General features: G+C 41.1%; 2 protein-coding genes across 2 annotated transcripts in view; both read right to left on the bottom strand.

The window, feature by feature from the left end:
* Window positions 1-549: 549 nt before the first annotated feature.
* Window positions 550-3988, bottom strand: LOC101855020. Its single transcript, XM_005098254.3, has 2 exons — window positions 3642-3988; window positions 550-1744 (listed from the first exon to the last, which is right to left on the bottom strand). Exons 1-2 carry the CDS (start codon window positions 3810-3812, stop codon window positions 854-856), a joined length of 1062 nt encoding a protein of 353 aa, XP_005098311.2. The 5' UTR covers window positions 3813-3988; the 3' UTR covers window positions 550-853.
* A 2375-nt stretch (window positions 3989-6363) lies between these two features.
* The window catches only part of LOC101853460, an 11209-nt gene continuing 1193 nt past the window's right edge, over window positions 6364-16379 (bottom strand). The window contains exons 1-5 of the mRNA XM_005098248.3: window positions 14506-16379; window positions 12404-12527; window positions 11180-11356; window positions 9864-10065; window positions 6364-8555 (exon numbers count right to left, since the gene is read on the bottom strand). The exon at window positions 14506-16379 is cut by the window's right edge and continues 1193 nt beyond it. Of these exons, the coding sequence (XP_005098305.1) occupies window positions 7207-8555; window positions 9864-10065; window positions 11180-11356; window positions 12404-12527; window positions 14506-16379 (3726 nt within the window). The 3' untranslated portion in view covers window positions 6364-7206. The remainder of the gene's footprint in view (window positions 8556-9863; window positions 10066-11179; window positions 11357-12403; window positions 12528-14505) is intronic.

The following is a 16379-nucleotide window of genomic DNA, read 5'->3' as shown; positions in this document are numbered from 1 at the left end:
CCCCAAATGAATGAATGAATAAATAAATAAAATAAAACCAAATCCACAACCCTGCAAACACCATCAATTTCCCTACACAAGAGCTTAACACACCGCTGTGCATGTTGTTTGGTTTTGCTGTTGTTCTTTTTACCTAAAAAATAATTAACCTCCATTAATCAACCAGTAATAATTTAGAATTTATCAATGATTATTTACCTCTACTCTTCACTTGTACCTTCCTCATTTTGCTGTCACAGGTGGACCCCAGCGCTGCCCCAATGAGACAATCCCGCCGGTCCTCTGTGGCAAAGATGCTCCCGGAAAATGAAGAACAAGACTCGCTGAAGATACCCTGATCATCTATCAACATTTTTTAAAATTAATTTACAAATACTACTATAATACTGTATGTTCTGTCCAGCTCCCATGTTGCAATCTCACACTTCCACAAAAATATAATCTGTGTACTTTTCACTTTTTATGTTCTGCCTGTGACAACGTTTAGAGAGAGAGAGAAAGTGGACGAGTTTCCATGACGGCGCAGAAAGTCGAAGGATAGATACATTCATATATTTACACAGAGTGCATACTGTCAATCAAATTCATTTGAATGAGTCGGGGCCATCCAGACTTTTCTCCATGGAGTGGCAAAAGCTACCATGTTGACACCATCCAACCGATTTCGAGTAAATTTGATTGCAACCTTCAAAATCAAACGCTTTTGTTTTACAAGTTCGCTGGTCGAATTGGTTGTACTGTGCCTCTAAATTGTGGCTTCGGTTCCTCCATGAAGGAAAATTTGGCTAACCCTAACTCAATTTGACTGAATTGGATCGGCAGCGCACTGTGTAGTTTATTAAAGGTATACATGTCATACGATCTTTTTAATGTACAAGTGCTGCTGAGCAGATGACCAAACCCCTCGTCTCAGTCGAAATTTCCCCTCCATGATTTCTTTCACACATCGCTGTAGTCCTGGGTTGCAGTCTAGAAACATAAGAAAGTGAATGCCGCCCACCCCGGCAGACACCTCAAATGCTTTTCTCACGTGCAATAACAGATGGTGTGTAAGCTCCTCCTGCCGAATATAGTAACTGCGATCACTGAGGTTCAACAAATGTAAGTCCAGATTGTAGGCGAGGCCCAGACGGCATTGAAAGAAGTTACCAAAACTTAATAAAGCTGGTGCTTGATGACTTTGATAACGAAAATCGTTGTCAGACCGCGCAGAAAAGTTGCGATGTGCAAGGCTTGAGTTCGTGTTTTCACTTGTCTCCACAGCAACGCTTGTCCCAACTATTGACGACGAACGTAACATCATGTGCGAACTTTTGCTCTCTGTTTGCTCAGCGCCAATCTCAAATCGAATAGGTTGCTTCTCCGTGTGACAAGAATCCTCCTCAGGCCTTTGAATATCAGTAGTTTGAGTTGTTTTGCCTTGTGTAAAGCTATGGCTATCGTTAATGTTCGCAAACGACTCGAACATAGATGCGCTTTCTCTCTCAGAAAAAGCGAAAGAAATCAGACTGTATCCATTCGAGGGGCATAACTTTGGAATGTTCTCAGGTTGGAGGCAAAGAGGGGTCCAGTTGACCACGAGTTGTCGCTCCGTGGGTTTCGTTGACATGTGTAACACTTTGGACATCTCTTCCAAGCGAGCTGCATCAAGAACATGGCACTGGAGTGACTGGCTTAAGTCCCCTTCACAATGGTGGAGATATTGTTCTTGATCATGCGAGTCCATATCATAGCACAGTATATCCTGTAGAAGAAATAATAAAAATACGAATATACATATATATATTTATATATACATATATATATATATATATATATATATATATATATGTGTGTGTGTGTGTGTGTGTGTGTGTGTGTGTGTGTGTGTGTGTGTGTGTGTGTGTGTGTGTGTGTGTGTGTGTGTGTGTGTGTGTGTGTGTGTGTGTGTCATGTGCCATGCAATACGCATTCAAAGAGTCAACAGGGGATGTCTTCCTCCACTGAAGAACTGATGGGTCGCTCTTCAATCTTGCTCGACTCAAGGCCAAGTCCAAGATTAACAAAACAACAGTACGTACGAGACCTTCTCTTCGCCGATGATGCTGCTCTTGTTGCTCACAGTGAATCAACCCTACAAACAATGATGGACCGCCTATCAACAGCATGCAGGGTCTTTAGCTTGGTCATCAGTGTTAAGAAAACAGTCATCCTTACCCAAGAAGGTGCAGAGCAGAGCCATATATGGCTGAACGACAAAGAACTTAGGACAGTGGACAAGTTCTGTTACCTGGGGTCTACCAATAGCTCAACAACATCACTTGATTATGAGATCAACATCAGGATAGGGAAAGCAGCAACAACTTTTGGAAGGCTGACAAAACGAGCATGGGAAAACAAAAGATTAACCATCAAAATAAAGATCAAGATTTACGAAGCATGTGACTTCAGCACACTCCTTTATGGATCTGAAACACGGACCTTGTACAGCAGGCAAGAAAAGCGCCTCGACATTTTCCATCTCAGATGCTGCCGCAAGATCTTAGGCATTTCGTGGCGTGACAAGGTTACAAATGTTGAAGTGTTGGCAGAGGCAAACCTCCAGAGCATGACAACTATCCTGTGTTTAAAACGATTGAGATGGCTTGGTCATGTCAAGAGAATGGATGACAACCGGATTCCGAAGTTACTTCTCTATGGATCGGCAGCGCACTGTGTAGTTTATTAAAGGTATACATGTCATACGATCTTTCTAATGTACAAGTGCTGCTGAGCTTACACACCATCTGTTATTGCACGTGAGAAAAGCATTTGAGGTGTCTGCCGGGGTGGGCGGCATTCACTTTCTTATGCCCAGGGAAAGAGACAAAGAGGAAGACCAAAATTGACGTACAAAGACACCCGTAAAAACAGCTTATCTAAGCTTGGAGTAGATTTTAACATCTGGGAAGAAATAGCTGAGGACCGGAAAACATGGAGGAAAATTATAAGGGAAAGAACTAAAATGCTAGAGAACAGCCTTAGAAACAACCAGGCTGAGAAGCGCCAACGACGAAAGGAAAACAGCGGAAATACAGAGCTTCGATCTACGACACTGACATGCAAGCACTGCGACAGAATCTGCACTTCAAACATAGGAAGAATTAGCCATGAAAGAAGCTGCATGAAGACAACCTTGAGACCATATTAAGCTAAATTGACCGTCTGCATAGACGGAAAGAGCCATACATATATGTGCTTTTTTTTTTTTTATTTAAAAAAAAAAAATTTTTAATTTAATTTTTTTTTTTTATGTGAGTTTTTAAAAATTATTCTAAAAGAGCAAGGAAAAGGGGACAAATAAACGTTTACATAAGGAACACAACTTAAAAAAGACCAAGTTACAGCTGGGAAGGAAACAAGAGGAAATCAGCAAAGAGCACAAACACTACGGCTTTGTTGAATTGGGGAGTTCATTTGTTTGTTTTGCTTGGGTGGTTGTTGTTTTTTTAGTATCATATCAATGTACGTCTTTATCCTATGTGCCTAGTACATACCAACAGATACTTTTCATCTTGCGCTGTTCAGACCTCATATTTCATGACAAAATATTGCCAAACTGTGGCATCGTCGTATCATTTAAGTTTTGTTAAAGAAATGAAAGAGCGTGGCTTAAAACATACCCTTGTTAGACGCTCTTTGTACTCCTCTGAGAAAGACGGTTTGCTTGCTGCCAGCTCAGTCCCTTTAGTCACCATCATTTCTCGCCTGACCCTGACCCCGAGTGACAGGAAGTGACTGCGTAAATCCTCTAGCATGAGACGAGTTAGTCCCAGGCCTTGGAATGACGTCATCACGCGTCCAGAGGAGAGAACCAGGGACTGACCACCGTCCACGAGTTCTCCTACCGAGAAACCGACCTACAGAACACAAAGATATGTGTCACGACGCAATGGAAACAGGCTCTTGACGATTTGGGGGCATATAGAGTTATTGATATCGCCTTACTCAAAGCTTGATAATCCTTCTTGCTTTTGATGAACAAAATACCCAGTTATCTTGAACAGAAGTCGAGATACATGTACTTATAATTGAATTAGATGAAGGTCACCTGGTGTCAGAGGTAAAATCAACGAGAAAATAACAGCAAAAGTTCAATGACTTCCAAAGCTTGAGTGTCATTTGAAACTGGAAATTTACTTTTGTTGTGCCTTTTATCAACGTTTTCTAGTAACATCTATACACAATAAGTTTTTAAATGGACACGTGTTGAGACAAAAAGATGTTCCAAAAAATGTCCTGTCTGTCAGAGAAACCCCAGTTCTTTGTTTTCATTATTTTGACGAGCGCCTGATTTAACAACAATGTCTCACATAAGCAACATTTAAAATGGCTACAGTCATTAGAACTATCATAAATCCCAGGCTACAATAACTATAAGGATGAAGATACTTCTACAATAACAACAGCTTACTACTACTACTGCTACAGGAGCTCTCGTAGCCTAGAGGTTAAGGTGTTCGCCTCTCATTGGAAGGATTCGAATCTGGGTAGCGACGGAAACATTTTCTTCTCTAAAATGGTCTCCTTTCACCTCCTTTCCTGCTCTCCAACAATGTTCTGTCATCTGCTTTCGTCCCCGCTTTCTTCCCCCACCCCCTCATCTCCTTTGCCCCCTCCTCTGGACTCCTCTTTCTACTTCCACTCTTTGGCGCCTTCTTACTACTGTCTTTCAGATACACCCCTGATCTTCTGGTAGGAAAGATCTACACCTTAGTCTTCTAGGATAAGGGCGAAAAATCTCGGAGGTCCCATGTGTAAGTTGTGCACGCTAAAGATCCCTTGGTGGTCTAAAATCGATAAGAGTAGGCTTCGGCCGCCACCCGGCAATGTGTCCGGCGGGCTCATATGGCCTTATGCAGTTGCAAGCGCCGTAAAACACAACCCAAACAAAACACAAAAAACTACTACTACTGCTGCTGCTACTGCTGCTGCTACTACTACTACTACTACTCTTGGTCTTTCTTTCTGCTGGGATGATATATCCCTTTCAGTCCTTCTCCGCCCTGACAGACAGGGTAGAGGGAAGCCCGCTTCCTAAGTGACCTAAATTGTGCCGATAGGGACATAAAGAAACACATTTTTCAAAAACACTTACTACATTCCCACCACGGTCAAGGCACACGATAGCTCGAGTACTTTCTCCTGCTGTCACCAGTCGATGATAGCAGGAAGGGAGGTAATCTCTTCCCCAGTAGATGGATGGATTTATCTTGATGACGTCATCGTAATCTTCCGGCTCGGCCACTCGTGTGGTTGGACGGTCTCGATTCCTGTTCTGAGACGAGATATGTCCGGATGTGATAGGCCTGATCGGCAAGCTGAAGGAGACGACTGGAGACCTGGAGAAGATTCGTGACTTCGTTCGAATGAAAGGCCTTAAATAGCATATATGTGTTTGTGTTTGTGTGTATGTGTATGTGTACAGACAGACAGACAGACAGACAGACAGACAGACAGACAGACAGACAGACAGACAGACAGACAGACAGACAGAGAGGCGCACACACACACACACACACACACGCACACACACACACACACACACACACACACGTCGCGCGCGCGCGCTCAGTGTGATATGATGCTATGACATATTATTTGATTCAAAGACATGATTGTATTATTGATTTGAGCTTTCTTTGGGCATCTATTACGCCATGTCGTTGAGAAAAATAAAGTATTATAGCTTAATATGCAAGATGTATATTATCAAAGATAGTACATAACAAGATGGGCCACTCAGCCAAAAAAGTGTCCGCCGGAAGTCTGCTTTTTGCTTCAGATGGCACTGAAGTCTGTTTTGAAGCTCTTTTTCGTTTTTCCAGAAGGAGAATAGGAATAGCACCTCCTTGCGTGCGCAGATCGACTGCTGTTCATCAGGAGTTCGGGTTCGTTCAGTGTGGAGTTTTAGGGTTTTTTTTTATTTTAATGACCTCTCTCCTTTCAGTCTAAAGTCAAATTAAACGAAGAAAACAATCACCCTTTCCTCTGGAAGAGGTTTTTTGTCAGCGTAACCATTTTTAAAAAGCGTTCTTCTGAAATTTATCCAACAACTTGCTAGTTTCACTTTGATTTTTAAAACTCAAGTAGAGTAACTCTATTCGCAAAGGGTGCGCATTTGCGAAGAAGTCGCCACGGAATTTTGAGGACATTTTTTTAATTGGCTCAAAGAGAGGAGTGGCCCCTCTTGTTATGTAGACTCTTTGATATTATCTGTCTTATACTATAAATAAAATTTCAAACAAGCAAACAAAGAAATGAAAACAAAAAAGAAGAGCATTGATCTTATTAAAAGTGAAACAAAAGCGAAAACAAAAATGAAGAAATTTCTTTTTTTTTAATAGGCGAAAACTTGTAAACTTGTAGCAAAGAACAAAGTTTAACTAAAGGGATTTTTAGATTGTTTTAGACCATTTATTATTTTGTTAAAACATTCTGGGAAAAGGCAAAACGTGTAAAATTGTCGAAAAACGTGTTTGGTATATAAATAATACGTTTACACCTAGTATGAAATGCATTTTGAGATCGGATTTTAAATGAATGCTATCGTTATCTCAGACAATACGAGATAGTCATCATTTGACCTGCGAAGGTACATAAATTGACTTAGTTCACTGCGCTATTTCTCTTCAGCTTAGCTAAGTATCGATATAGAATGATGTACAGACTTTGGGGATAATAAGATAATGAGATAAAAAATTAAAACCAGCTCAGCGTTTTAACCCCAATGACACTACATATCAAACAGGATCGTGTTCAAAGACTGAAGTGTATTCTGCTTGATGATGTTGGACCAGCGCTGCGATTGTGATTTCGCAAGAGAAGCTTGGGTTATTTAACAACAAAAGGAAAACACATATCATAAGGAAAAAGAAAACCATTGTAAAGGAACAGCTGCCTTGGGATGAAGAGGTAGACAATCCAAAAGTTACGTTATGGAGATTTGAGACCATTTATTAGGGCAGTCAGACGTCAATCGCCAGAAAAGAATAAGTTAATAATACATCCACCGATTACACGTCTCATTTATAATTGATGGCATAACGCAGATGGGAGAGGGCTTTATATTCTTGTGCCACTACCTTGCATGAAGCGCAACACCTAAACCTAGGCGTTGTCAGAGGTACGTAAATTCAGAAGGATGTACACTGTGATTTTTGGCGGCCAACAGATAGACTTATTATGTTACAACGGCACACATTCTGCGCACAAGAAGTAGAGGTCTCCAGAGTCCGCTCCACTGTTTGCCCAGCATGAGGATTCGCTGACCGCGCATGTCTTGTGCGCCACACGCCCGCACAGGTAGCATTGGAGCATAGACCGCCCCACGGGCGCCACCGCTTTACCACACAGGAAACAGTTGATCTGACCGGCGGCGTGGATGTCGGGAACGCGCGGAGGGTGGATGCTCGGGTCACTTTTCTGTCTCCAAACAAATCGGAACTCTTCTCTCGTCTCGGGGCTTGCAAGAGATCTCGGTTTCAGGCCGCCCTCTTTTCTCTTCGAATGATTAAATGTCTTGGATTTCTTGCTTCCTGGTGGTCGGTTTTGTTTCTTTTCGTTGTATTCCGTTGTCGGCTTGCAACTTTTTGACGTCGGACATTTATTACCGGACTTATTCTTTGCGCTATCGGTAGAGGGGTTTTCATAATTACTGACCCGCGGTTGTTTCGCCTTTGTGGGGCGCCGTTCGCAGGACAGTTCCTCGTCTTCTGAAGCGCTTTTCTCTGCTCGATGACGCCTTTTCAAAGTGCACCTACTGTTGTCGTTTTTATCAGCGTCCTTCTTCTTTCGCACGTGTGAAGTGCTGTGTTCTCTGGCCGTTTTTGTCTTCCTCCTCACACCTTGGTCTTGATTAGACGAACGCCTCTTTGAATGACCTCTAATGCGAGGTCCGTGGTTTTCTTTTCCCTCGGAATTAATTTTTTCCTCTTTGGTGGCGACATTTGCGTCTTTATTACTCCTGTTTCCACCGGTGGGTACAGTAACTCTCGCTTCGCTTTTTCCCGCACTGATGTGACGGTCACAGATCTCCTTGCTTCTGCAACTTGAAATCTTAGCCGATTGCGACCCAGCCATCAAGCTACTTGGGTACCGACCAGGCTGCAAAGTCTGTGTGGCTGTCTCGCTGGGTCGTTTTTCAGCTTTCAATTCACTTTCAGCTGTCTCGCTACATTTCTCGTGAAATGATGGCATTTGGCATTTCTTTTTTTCACACATTTTTGAGACAACCCTCTGCTTGTTTTCCACGTAAGTCTTTTCTCGGTGCAGCTTCGTTTTACTTCCTTTATCGACACTGTTAGGAGGCCAGCGGTTTTTGGACCCATCTTTACTTGTTCGCTTTTTAGTACCAGTGGCATGACTGTGGTTAAAGTCACCCCCACATTGTAAGATGCCCATTTCTCCGGGATCTCTGTTGAAATTGTATTCCATTTTTGCCAACAGTTTCGGTTCCTTCACGGCCTTGTTCAAGCCATATTGAGCTTTTCCCTGCATTTTGGTGGGTCCCCTCGCGCCTGCGACATCCCCATCTCCTGTAAGAAAGGGAAGAAATATTGTTAAAAATAAGTACATTAAAAAGGGGAATATTGGTTATGTGGTTTTCTGTTTCTTTTTGCACTTTATTTAATTTTTATCTATTTCTAGAGTATTTTTTTCTTTTGTTCCATGTTTTCATAATATAGCTTTCATCAAAGTGGTAGAGGAACCATCATTTATGGATATCACACGTTGGTATGATACTGGAAATGACAACGAGAGTGTTTCAGCTACTTCTGTACTTAATTCCTTTATTCCCCAGAGTTCCGCCCTAACTGAAGATTGGCAACATCTCAGAAATCTTGAAAAACAAATTCTACATTGAAATGAAAAAGGCTTTATCTAGACTTGGACAAAAAATGTTTAACTCATTTAGGACACGCATTCTGGTCATTCGACCACGCTTGAAAACACACAGCTTTGAGGCATAACTTCCTTATTCATACACATTTTCAATTGTTTCCTTTTATCTAAAACTTAAAATAGCTGGCAAAATCATGTATATTTTTCACAAAAAGGCACCAATTTTTATTTCTTGTTTGTGCATGATGGTTAAAAATATTTGAAAGGTTTCCCAAAATTGTCTTTCGTCTTCTGCTAGTCAGACGTATCGCTACTTTAAAATTACAAAGTTGTATCTGACGTATTTGGCCGTTTTGAGTTACTGAGACCATGAGGACGGAAACCAAATGCTATATCTCCTCTATCAAAATCGTAAGATTATTCGGAGTTGTCATCAAGATAATATTCAATGAATCGCAATCGAAAAAGCTTGACGTCTCATTATGAAACTCAACATTTTTCACGTCAAATTTCTCAAAACCAGGTATTGAGCAGTTCGTACTTTGTAACTCTTGGTTAGCGATGCGTGCCCGCAACGGCCTTTAAGAACAGACAGATATAGAAATTCATTCGTGCCAACTGCAGTGAGGTTACTGAACACACAGGGCTACAAATGAAACAGAGAAAGAGAGAGAGAGAGAGAGAGAGAGAGAGAGAGAGAGAGAGAGAGAGAGAGAGAGAGAGAGAGAGAGAGAGAGAGAGAGAATGAATGTTTTACGGAGCGGGTTGTCCCAGTCCGTGAGACATGTATTTACTTGGCCCAATGTCCTGTCTTGTTGTGCGTTTGCGTGAGTGCACCTTTAAGTGTAACTTTTGTAACGTCTACTGCCATTGTTAACGACCAAGACAAATTTCTCCCTGCGAGATGAATAAAGATTGTCATTGTCATTGTCATTGTCATTGTCATTGTCATTGTCATTGTCATTGTCGTTAAAAAGTTGATAAGAAGAGATCCGGCATACCACATTTATCCCGCGGATTTCCCAGGGAGAGTTTGACGAAGTCATTGCAGGCCGCCTGTACACACACGTTCTCGTCCACCTCCATGTCACTGACTGAGCGCCGCAGGAAGCTTTGCGGTGACGATGTGAGGTCCAGAAGAACTGCGTCATAGTGGCCGACATCTGCCACTAGCCTGGTGTACCGGACGGCTAAGACTGGCATCTGTGAGAAATGGTTGAGGGGAATTTCAGTGTTGGAGAACCTAATGTGGGTTGTACCGCGACACCCAAAAGGGTATAAGTAACGGATAAAAGCAAAACGGAGAACTTGATGTAAACTTGGGTAAAACACAATGGTGGACTTTTGTTGTTGTTGTTGTTGTTGTGGTTTCTTTTAGTTTTGTTTTAGCAGATGTTTTACGGCGCTCGCAACTGCATACGGTCATATGAGCGCTAGAAGATTAGAGGTGTTACAAGAGAGTAACAAACATAAAAAAGAAGGGGAGATGAGGACGATAGATGTTTGATAGGAAAGAAGAAGCAAACCACACCAGAGCACCCACCAACCACCCACGTTGTTTCTTTTGAACTCAGTTTGAAAGCAATAATATTAATATGGTGACAACGAATTCTAACCATGATTTTTATTACTGCTGCTGTTGTTTTGTTTTCGTTTTTGTTTGTGTGGGTTTTTATCCACGATCATTGTTGCTTGAGTTTGAGGTTGAACACATAAAACAAGAGCAATGCAATACAGAAATAAACATGAAACGGTATAATGAGCTCGCATTTTTCGGAGTTGGCAGCTTTCTTGTTCTGGTGCCTGAAAACAGTAGTGTTTTAGTTGTTGATGCTGTCGTTGTTCTTTTCTTTTTTATCGCAGTCCCTTGTTTTAATCACTTCATTTCACTAATAATAATGATGATAATGATGATAAAATGATGATAATGATGATAATAATAATAATAATAATAATAATAATAATAATAATAGTAATAATAACAGTAATATAATTATAATGATAATATTAATAATAATAATAATGATAATAATAATAATAATAATAATAATAATAATAATAATAATAATAATAATAATAATAATAATAATAATAATAATAAAAATAATAATAATAATAGTATGATGAATCATCATGGTCGTCATCATCATCATCACCATCATCATCATCATCATCATCATCATCATCATCATCATCATCATCATCATCATCATCATCACTATTTAAAAAATCCTCTAGCATAGTAAGACACTTCGTCGAAAGGAAGACCCCCCCCCCCCTCACCTTTTTTTTTGTTCCCAACCCACGCAAGTCTTACCTGGGGAAAACGCTCTTGTCCATATACAGTGATTCTGCGAAGATCTGTATTCAAAACGAGGATTGGCCTCTCTAGGACCATAGCAACAGCATTCAGTTCAAGGTCACCTGGCATAGTGCCGGGCCGGGCCATTGCTTCTAAGCGGTCCAGGAATCTTTGGTAGCTGAGTGGTCTGGGCTGCAACAGGATTTTAAAAAAAAATTAGATGCTAAAACTGTCAATGTTCCAAAAGCGAAAATAAACATACTGCAATCCAAATCGTCAACCAGGCGTTAAAATGTAATAAGCCCAAATTGTTGGAAAATTGTTGTTATTGCAGTTCCTTCGTCTATCGCAGTTCTTTCGTCCGTGGTATTGGTTGCATGTGCTCAAGAAATATTGTGACAAAATTCAAATTTTGAAGGTGGAAAAAAAAGCGAAACAAAAACAACATAAAATAGGTATAACTATTAAAAGAAGGAAACAATTTATTCTCTCTATTGAAAACAAATGTTGCTTTCTGGGCTTAGAACATTATTTTTTAGCGTTTACCAATGAAATGCTGGTTCTTGTTTTCTTTTAGTGACGCAGCATATCCATATGGAGAACAACATTAAGCAGTGGTAAACAACTTTAAGAAGGGCTATGGTAAAAATCATGGAAACAGACTGGTTAGAAATCGGGCATACACAAAGAGAAATCAACACTGAACATCATATTATTGTGAAGAAATGACATTGCCCAAGCGGGTTGATGATGTGTCTCCAGATCGTTTTTAATATTTGTGAAGGTATTTACCTACTCCGACGCATCCGCCTGGTACAACTTATCGCAAGTGCCAATCGAAGTAATACATCTTTGTAAAAGTTTTTACGGCGTTCGCAACTGCGTAATGGTCATAAGAGGGCTCTGGACACAAGTTGGTTGTTTTCACGTTAGTTCATAGTTTGTTTGTTTGGGAGTTTTCTTTGTGGGTTGTTGTATTTTTTAATTTATTTTTTTGTGGGGTGGGGGATAATTTTGGTTTTACTTTACAGCTGAAATCGGAGTTAAAAAATGTCTTGACAAAATTAGTAAATTAGTGCAAACAGTCACCTACATCTTAAAATAGTACTGTCTACATCTATGAGTTGAGACCATAGATCTTTATAAAGCTAGACTTCGATTTCGTAGCAAATGATGTAAAACAGTTGAGTAAACGATAGATCGACGATGTCATATTTTCTCCTACAGCTTCCCACATACCTGATCAGCATTGAGTACACCTCCCTCGAGCTGAGAGTAAAAGTGTAAGTTATCTCTCATCAATCGAACCACTCGAGCCCGCAGATCGTCAGCGCTTGCAGTTTCTTTTTCTTCCTCTTCTCTCCTGAGAACATTGAAAACAAATTTTAAATAGACATTACCTTACGTGAACTCATTCTTTCATTGAATAAATTCTGAATAGGCATTAGATAGACTAATTCATTTGTTGATTCAGTCATTTAAGACATAGTATGTATAGTAAGTAAGTAAGTACGTTTATTTAGTATTAAAAGCCATTGGCCAATCTCACATCACATAAAGCACTCCTGTTAAATAAAAATATGTTTAATAAAAATCTCAGATTTCAAGACAACCGCCCATTGTCGAATAGAAAAGTAGTAATCTGAGACTGGCTGATCTCCTGGACGATGTCATTATAATAACATTTTTAAAACACGAGGGGGGAGGGGGGGTGGGAGTGGTCAATTGAACCAGTTATTTTCTTGGACAGGTGTTCATTCGAGCAGATCGGACCATACTTACAGTCCGATGTGGATATAATGTCCTTTTCACCATAATAGCGTTATTTAAGAGACGGATCTCCGAATTTAACTGCTACCCATGACGCGACTGAGCCACGTCGAATGAAAACTCAGACAAAATTAATCCATTTGGAAATCGAAGTACAGTTGTCCCTGGCCCAGCATGATATCAACTGAGTAAAAGTCGGCGCCCTGACCCATTCTTTTATGATTTGTTCATTCACAAGAGTATTTAAAAGCAAGGCATATCAATCAGATATTTTCATCGCACCCTACACAGAATCGTTTCACTTAATCATGGAACGTTTCGGTACAATTATTGTGCCCCCATCGCATCCCGAGTATTTGTGTCTTTTTCAATAAAATATCTTCCCTTCTAAATACAACAAACAGTGCCTTGATTGTTTCTATTAAAACACGCACACGCACACAAACACACAAACACACACACACACACACACACACACACACACACACACACACACACACACACACACGTATAAAAACATAATACACACTTACAAACACACACTCACACACGCACACACACCACACACACACACACACACACAAACAAACACACACACATTCACCCTCTCACAAACACACACTCACACACACACACACACACACACACACACACACACACACACACACACACACACACACGTACACACACACACACACGTACACACATACACATATAAACACATATACACCCCCCTCACACACATGCACACACATGCACACACACACGCACACACACACGCACACACACACACACACACACACACACACAAACACACACACACATACACACACAAACACACACACACACACACACACACACACACGTCCACAATAAACACACACAAACGCACACCCACCCTCTTAATGATGAATAAAGGAAGTAAATTAATACTACAGTGCGGTCAAAAATTCGTGGCGCAACTTGTCATCAAATGATATCTTTTTAACTGGTGAGTCAATGCCATCCATACTTTGCACAGCCGTTTGTATCAATTTGTCTTAAACTAATCATATTTTTCCACAAGAAATGAGGCTAAATTTAAAAACAATTTCTTCATAAATTTATATAAAATACAACAAATGTCCTTCACATCACCTCCCACTTCTCACACATTTTGCGTACGCATATGACCTACATCACACCTCACAAGACACTTTTTAGTGGCAAAACTAGTTACAAGAAAAATTATTTTTGTAGTGAACACTTTTTTTCACTAAAAGATTTTAAAACAAGCATAATCTCGCTATTAGAAAAAAGTGAGAGACTTGCTTCTAAAAGCGACATCGTCCCAAAGTTGTAAACCTTTTAAAATCTATAGAAACCACCCACTGGGATTTTTTATTAGTTATTATTAAGGAATTTTCTAGAATAGAGCTAACAGGTATTCACAAAAATATTGATCTGTTAAGACAAATTGATACAATTCGCTGTTCAAAAGCTGGGGAATTTATATTAGATAATTGAGGAGATATTTGACAATACGTTCCGCTACCAATTTTTGACCGCACTTTAAATTCGAACCCGCTCACCTCACGGGCCTGCCGTACTCGTCCCTTCTGGCGGTCTGCAGCGTAGAAGACATGTCCGTGACCAGACTCCTGAACAGACAGCGCCCGTCGCCCTCCACGCGCACCACGATGCCAGAGTACTGGTCATCTGTCGTCACCGGACACCGCACGCCCGCACTGTCTCTCAGAAGCGACCCGGCCTCGTTTGAATTGTTCTTTTCCACCAAGTTCACGGTGAGAGGAGGGTCGAAACGAAATGAAAAGTCGAAGTGATTCGGAGGTGAGTTTCGGCCACTTGTTTCTATCACAGTGACGAGATCTCTTTCTTCCTGATTCTGAGAGACACGACCGATGTTCTTAGATTGCTCAAATTTTACACAATTTATTTTGCCGTTTACGCATTCGTATTGTTTCGAGCATGGTCGTTTGTGAGTGTCAAACTTATTCCCAACTCCTTCTGGTAGCGACCAGTAAAACTGCTTTCTTGTTTGATCATTTTCTAAGAATAAGGGTGGCGTAGGGGCGGGCATCGATGAAGATTTTTCCTCTGAGGCAGAAGGCTCTACACATTCCACACTTCTCTCCTGACTTTTTACGCTATAACAAAAGCTTCCTTTGGGTTTTGACGTCACGCATCTTGGATTAACCGGAGGCTGAGCGTACAGTGTCTCAACAAAATAGTCGAGTGAACCTGAGCCAAAATTGTCATCACCGTTATCTCCATTATCTCCATACGTCAGTACTGGCATTGGGTCAGGGATAACAACATCGGTTGAGTAGTCTTCGACTGATTCGGCGTGTTGTGTTGGACTGAAGTATAGAGATTGCTGATACTGATCATCTTCAGTTTGACTGCTTCCATATTGCGTAAAACCCTGGAAACAGTTCAAAGTTTTCGTTTCAACGTGATCCTTAGAAGATTTGTTTGAGGAGAGAATATGGTGGCTTACAGGTCGTGCTAGATACAATTCGTATCCATGGTCGTTGATCCCAGTGGCTGGTCGACATAACAGCCGCGCGTGATGTTCACGCAAGGGCCACAGCAAAGCAGGGCGCCACATGAATCCGCCCGACGTCTTGGTCAGAAGATAACTGGTCTTCAGATTCATCTGTCTAGATGGCCTCCTGTGATGACGCTTAGCTCGGACACCGACTTGACATCTTTGTGGTAAGTACAAAAGGTTACACTTTCCACACTGACTGCACTTTTTACCGCAGAGGTGTAGATGATTATTCCGTAGTTTCGATTTTGCTTCAGAAACAGAAAACCTAAGCGGGATACATTTAGGATTCTGGTGCTTGCATTCTCTGCAAATGGTCCTGAAAGCAGGATAGGTTTTATCATTTTCCATTATACTTTCTGCATAAGACGTTTCTCCGTTAAAGCCTTGCTGCAAAGGTAAAACGTTGTCAACAGCAGCTGGTGGGCTCCCGCCAGCTGGGTCTACAGTTGTGCGCGATGAGAAATTGAGACACTGTTCGCTGATAGTAGGATTACTTAAACTATCGAAAGACCTGTGCTTTATACAGTAAGCAGGACCCGATGCCTGGTCATACAAGAAAGTTTCCGGCAAATGTACAAAGGCGCTATTATTCAGGTTGCCTTTACAACCTTTGAACTTTGCCGTCATTGCATACTCTTTGCCCAAGTCAGAGTCCAGCTTGTTTTCGCCCTCTCGACGTCTGCGCTGCTGTTCAGTACATTTCGTCTTGTCAGGAGGGTCCACTTGAACATCGGAAGAGCAGGCATCCACCTCTAGTTTGAGCAGAAGCGACTTCAACCCACAATCGTAACCTGGGGTATTGCAGACGTTGTCAGTGGACGCAGAAGCCTCAGAACAATCACGCTGGTCTTTCGTTTCCTCGGGCTGCTCCATGATGTTATCGATTTTAAT

Source organism: Aplysia californica, unplaced genomic scaffold, assembly GCF_000002075.1.
Source record: "Aplysia californica isolate F4 #8 unplaced genomic scaffold, AplCal3.0 scaffold00176, whole genome shotgun sequence".
NCBI classification, from domain to species: Eukaryota; Metazoa; Mollusca; class Gastropoda; order Aplysiida; family Aplysiidae; genus Aplysia; species Aplysia californica.
Note: the sequence above shows the minus strand (reverse complement) of the source record. Positions and strands in the feature narration are given on the sequence as shown.

Bases quoted from the DNA above. Each gene is read 5' to 3' on its own strand.
- LOC101855020 (XM_005098254.3), bottom strand. From the start codon at position 3,812: ATGACGTCATTCCAAGGCCTGGGACTAACTCGTCTCATGCTAGAGGAT. The intron at 1,745-3,641 runs GTATGTTTTAAG...TTTCTTCTACAG, and splicing joins ACAAAGAGCGTCTAACAAGG to GATATACTGTGCTATGATAT.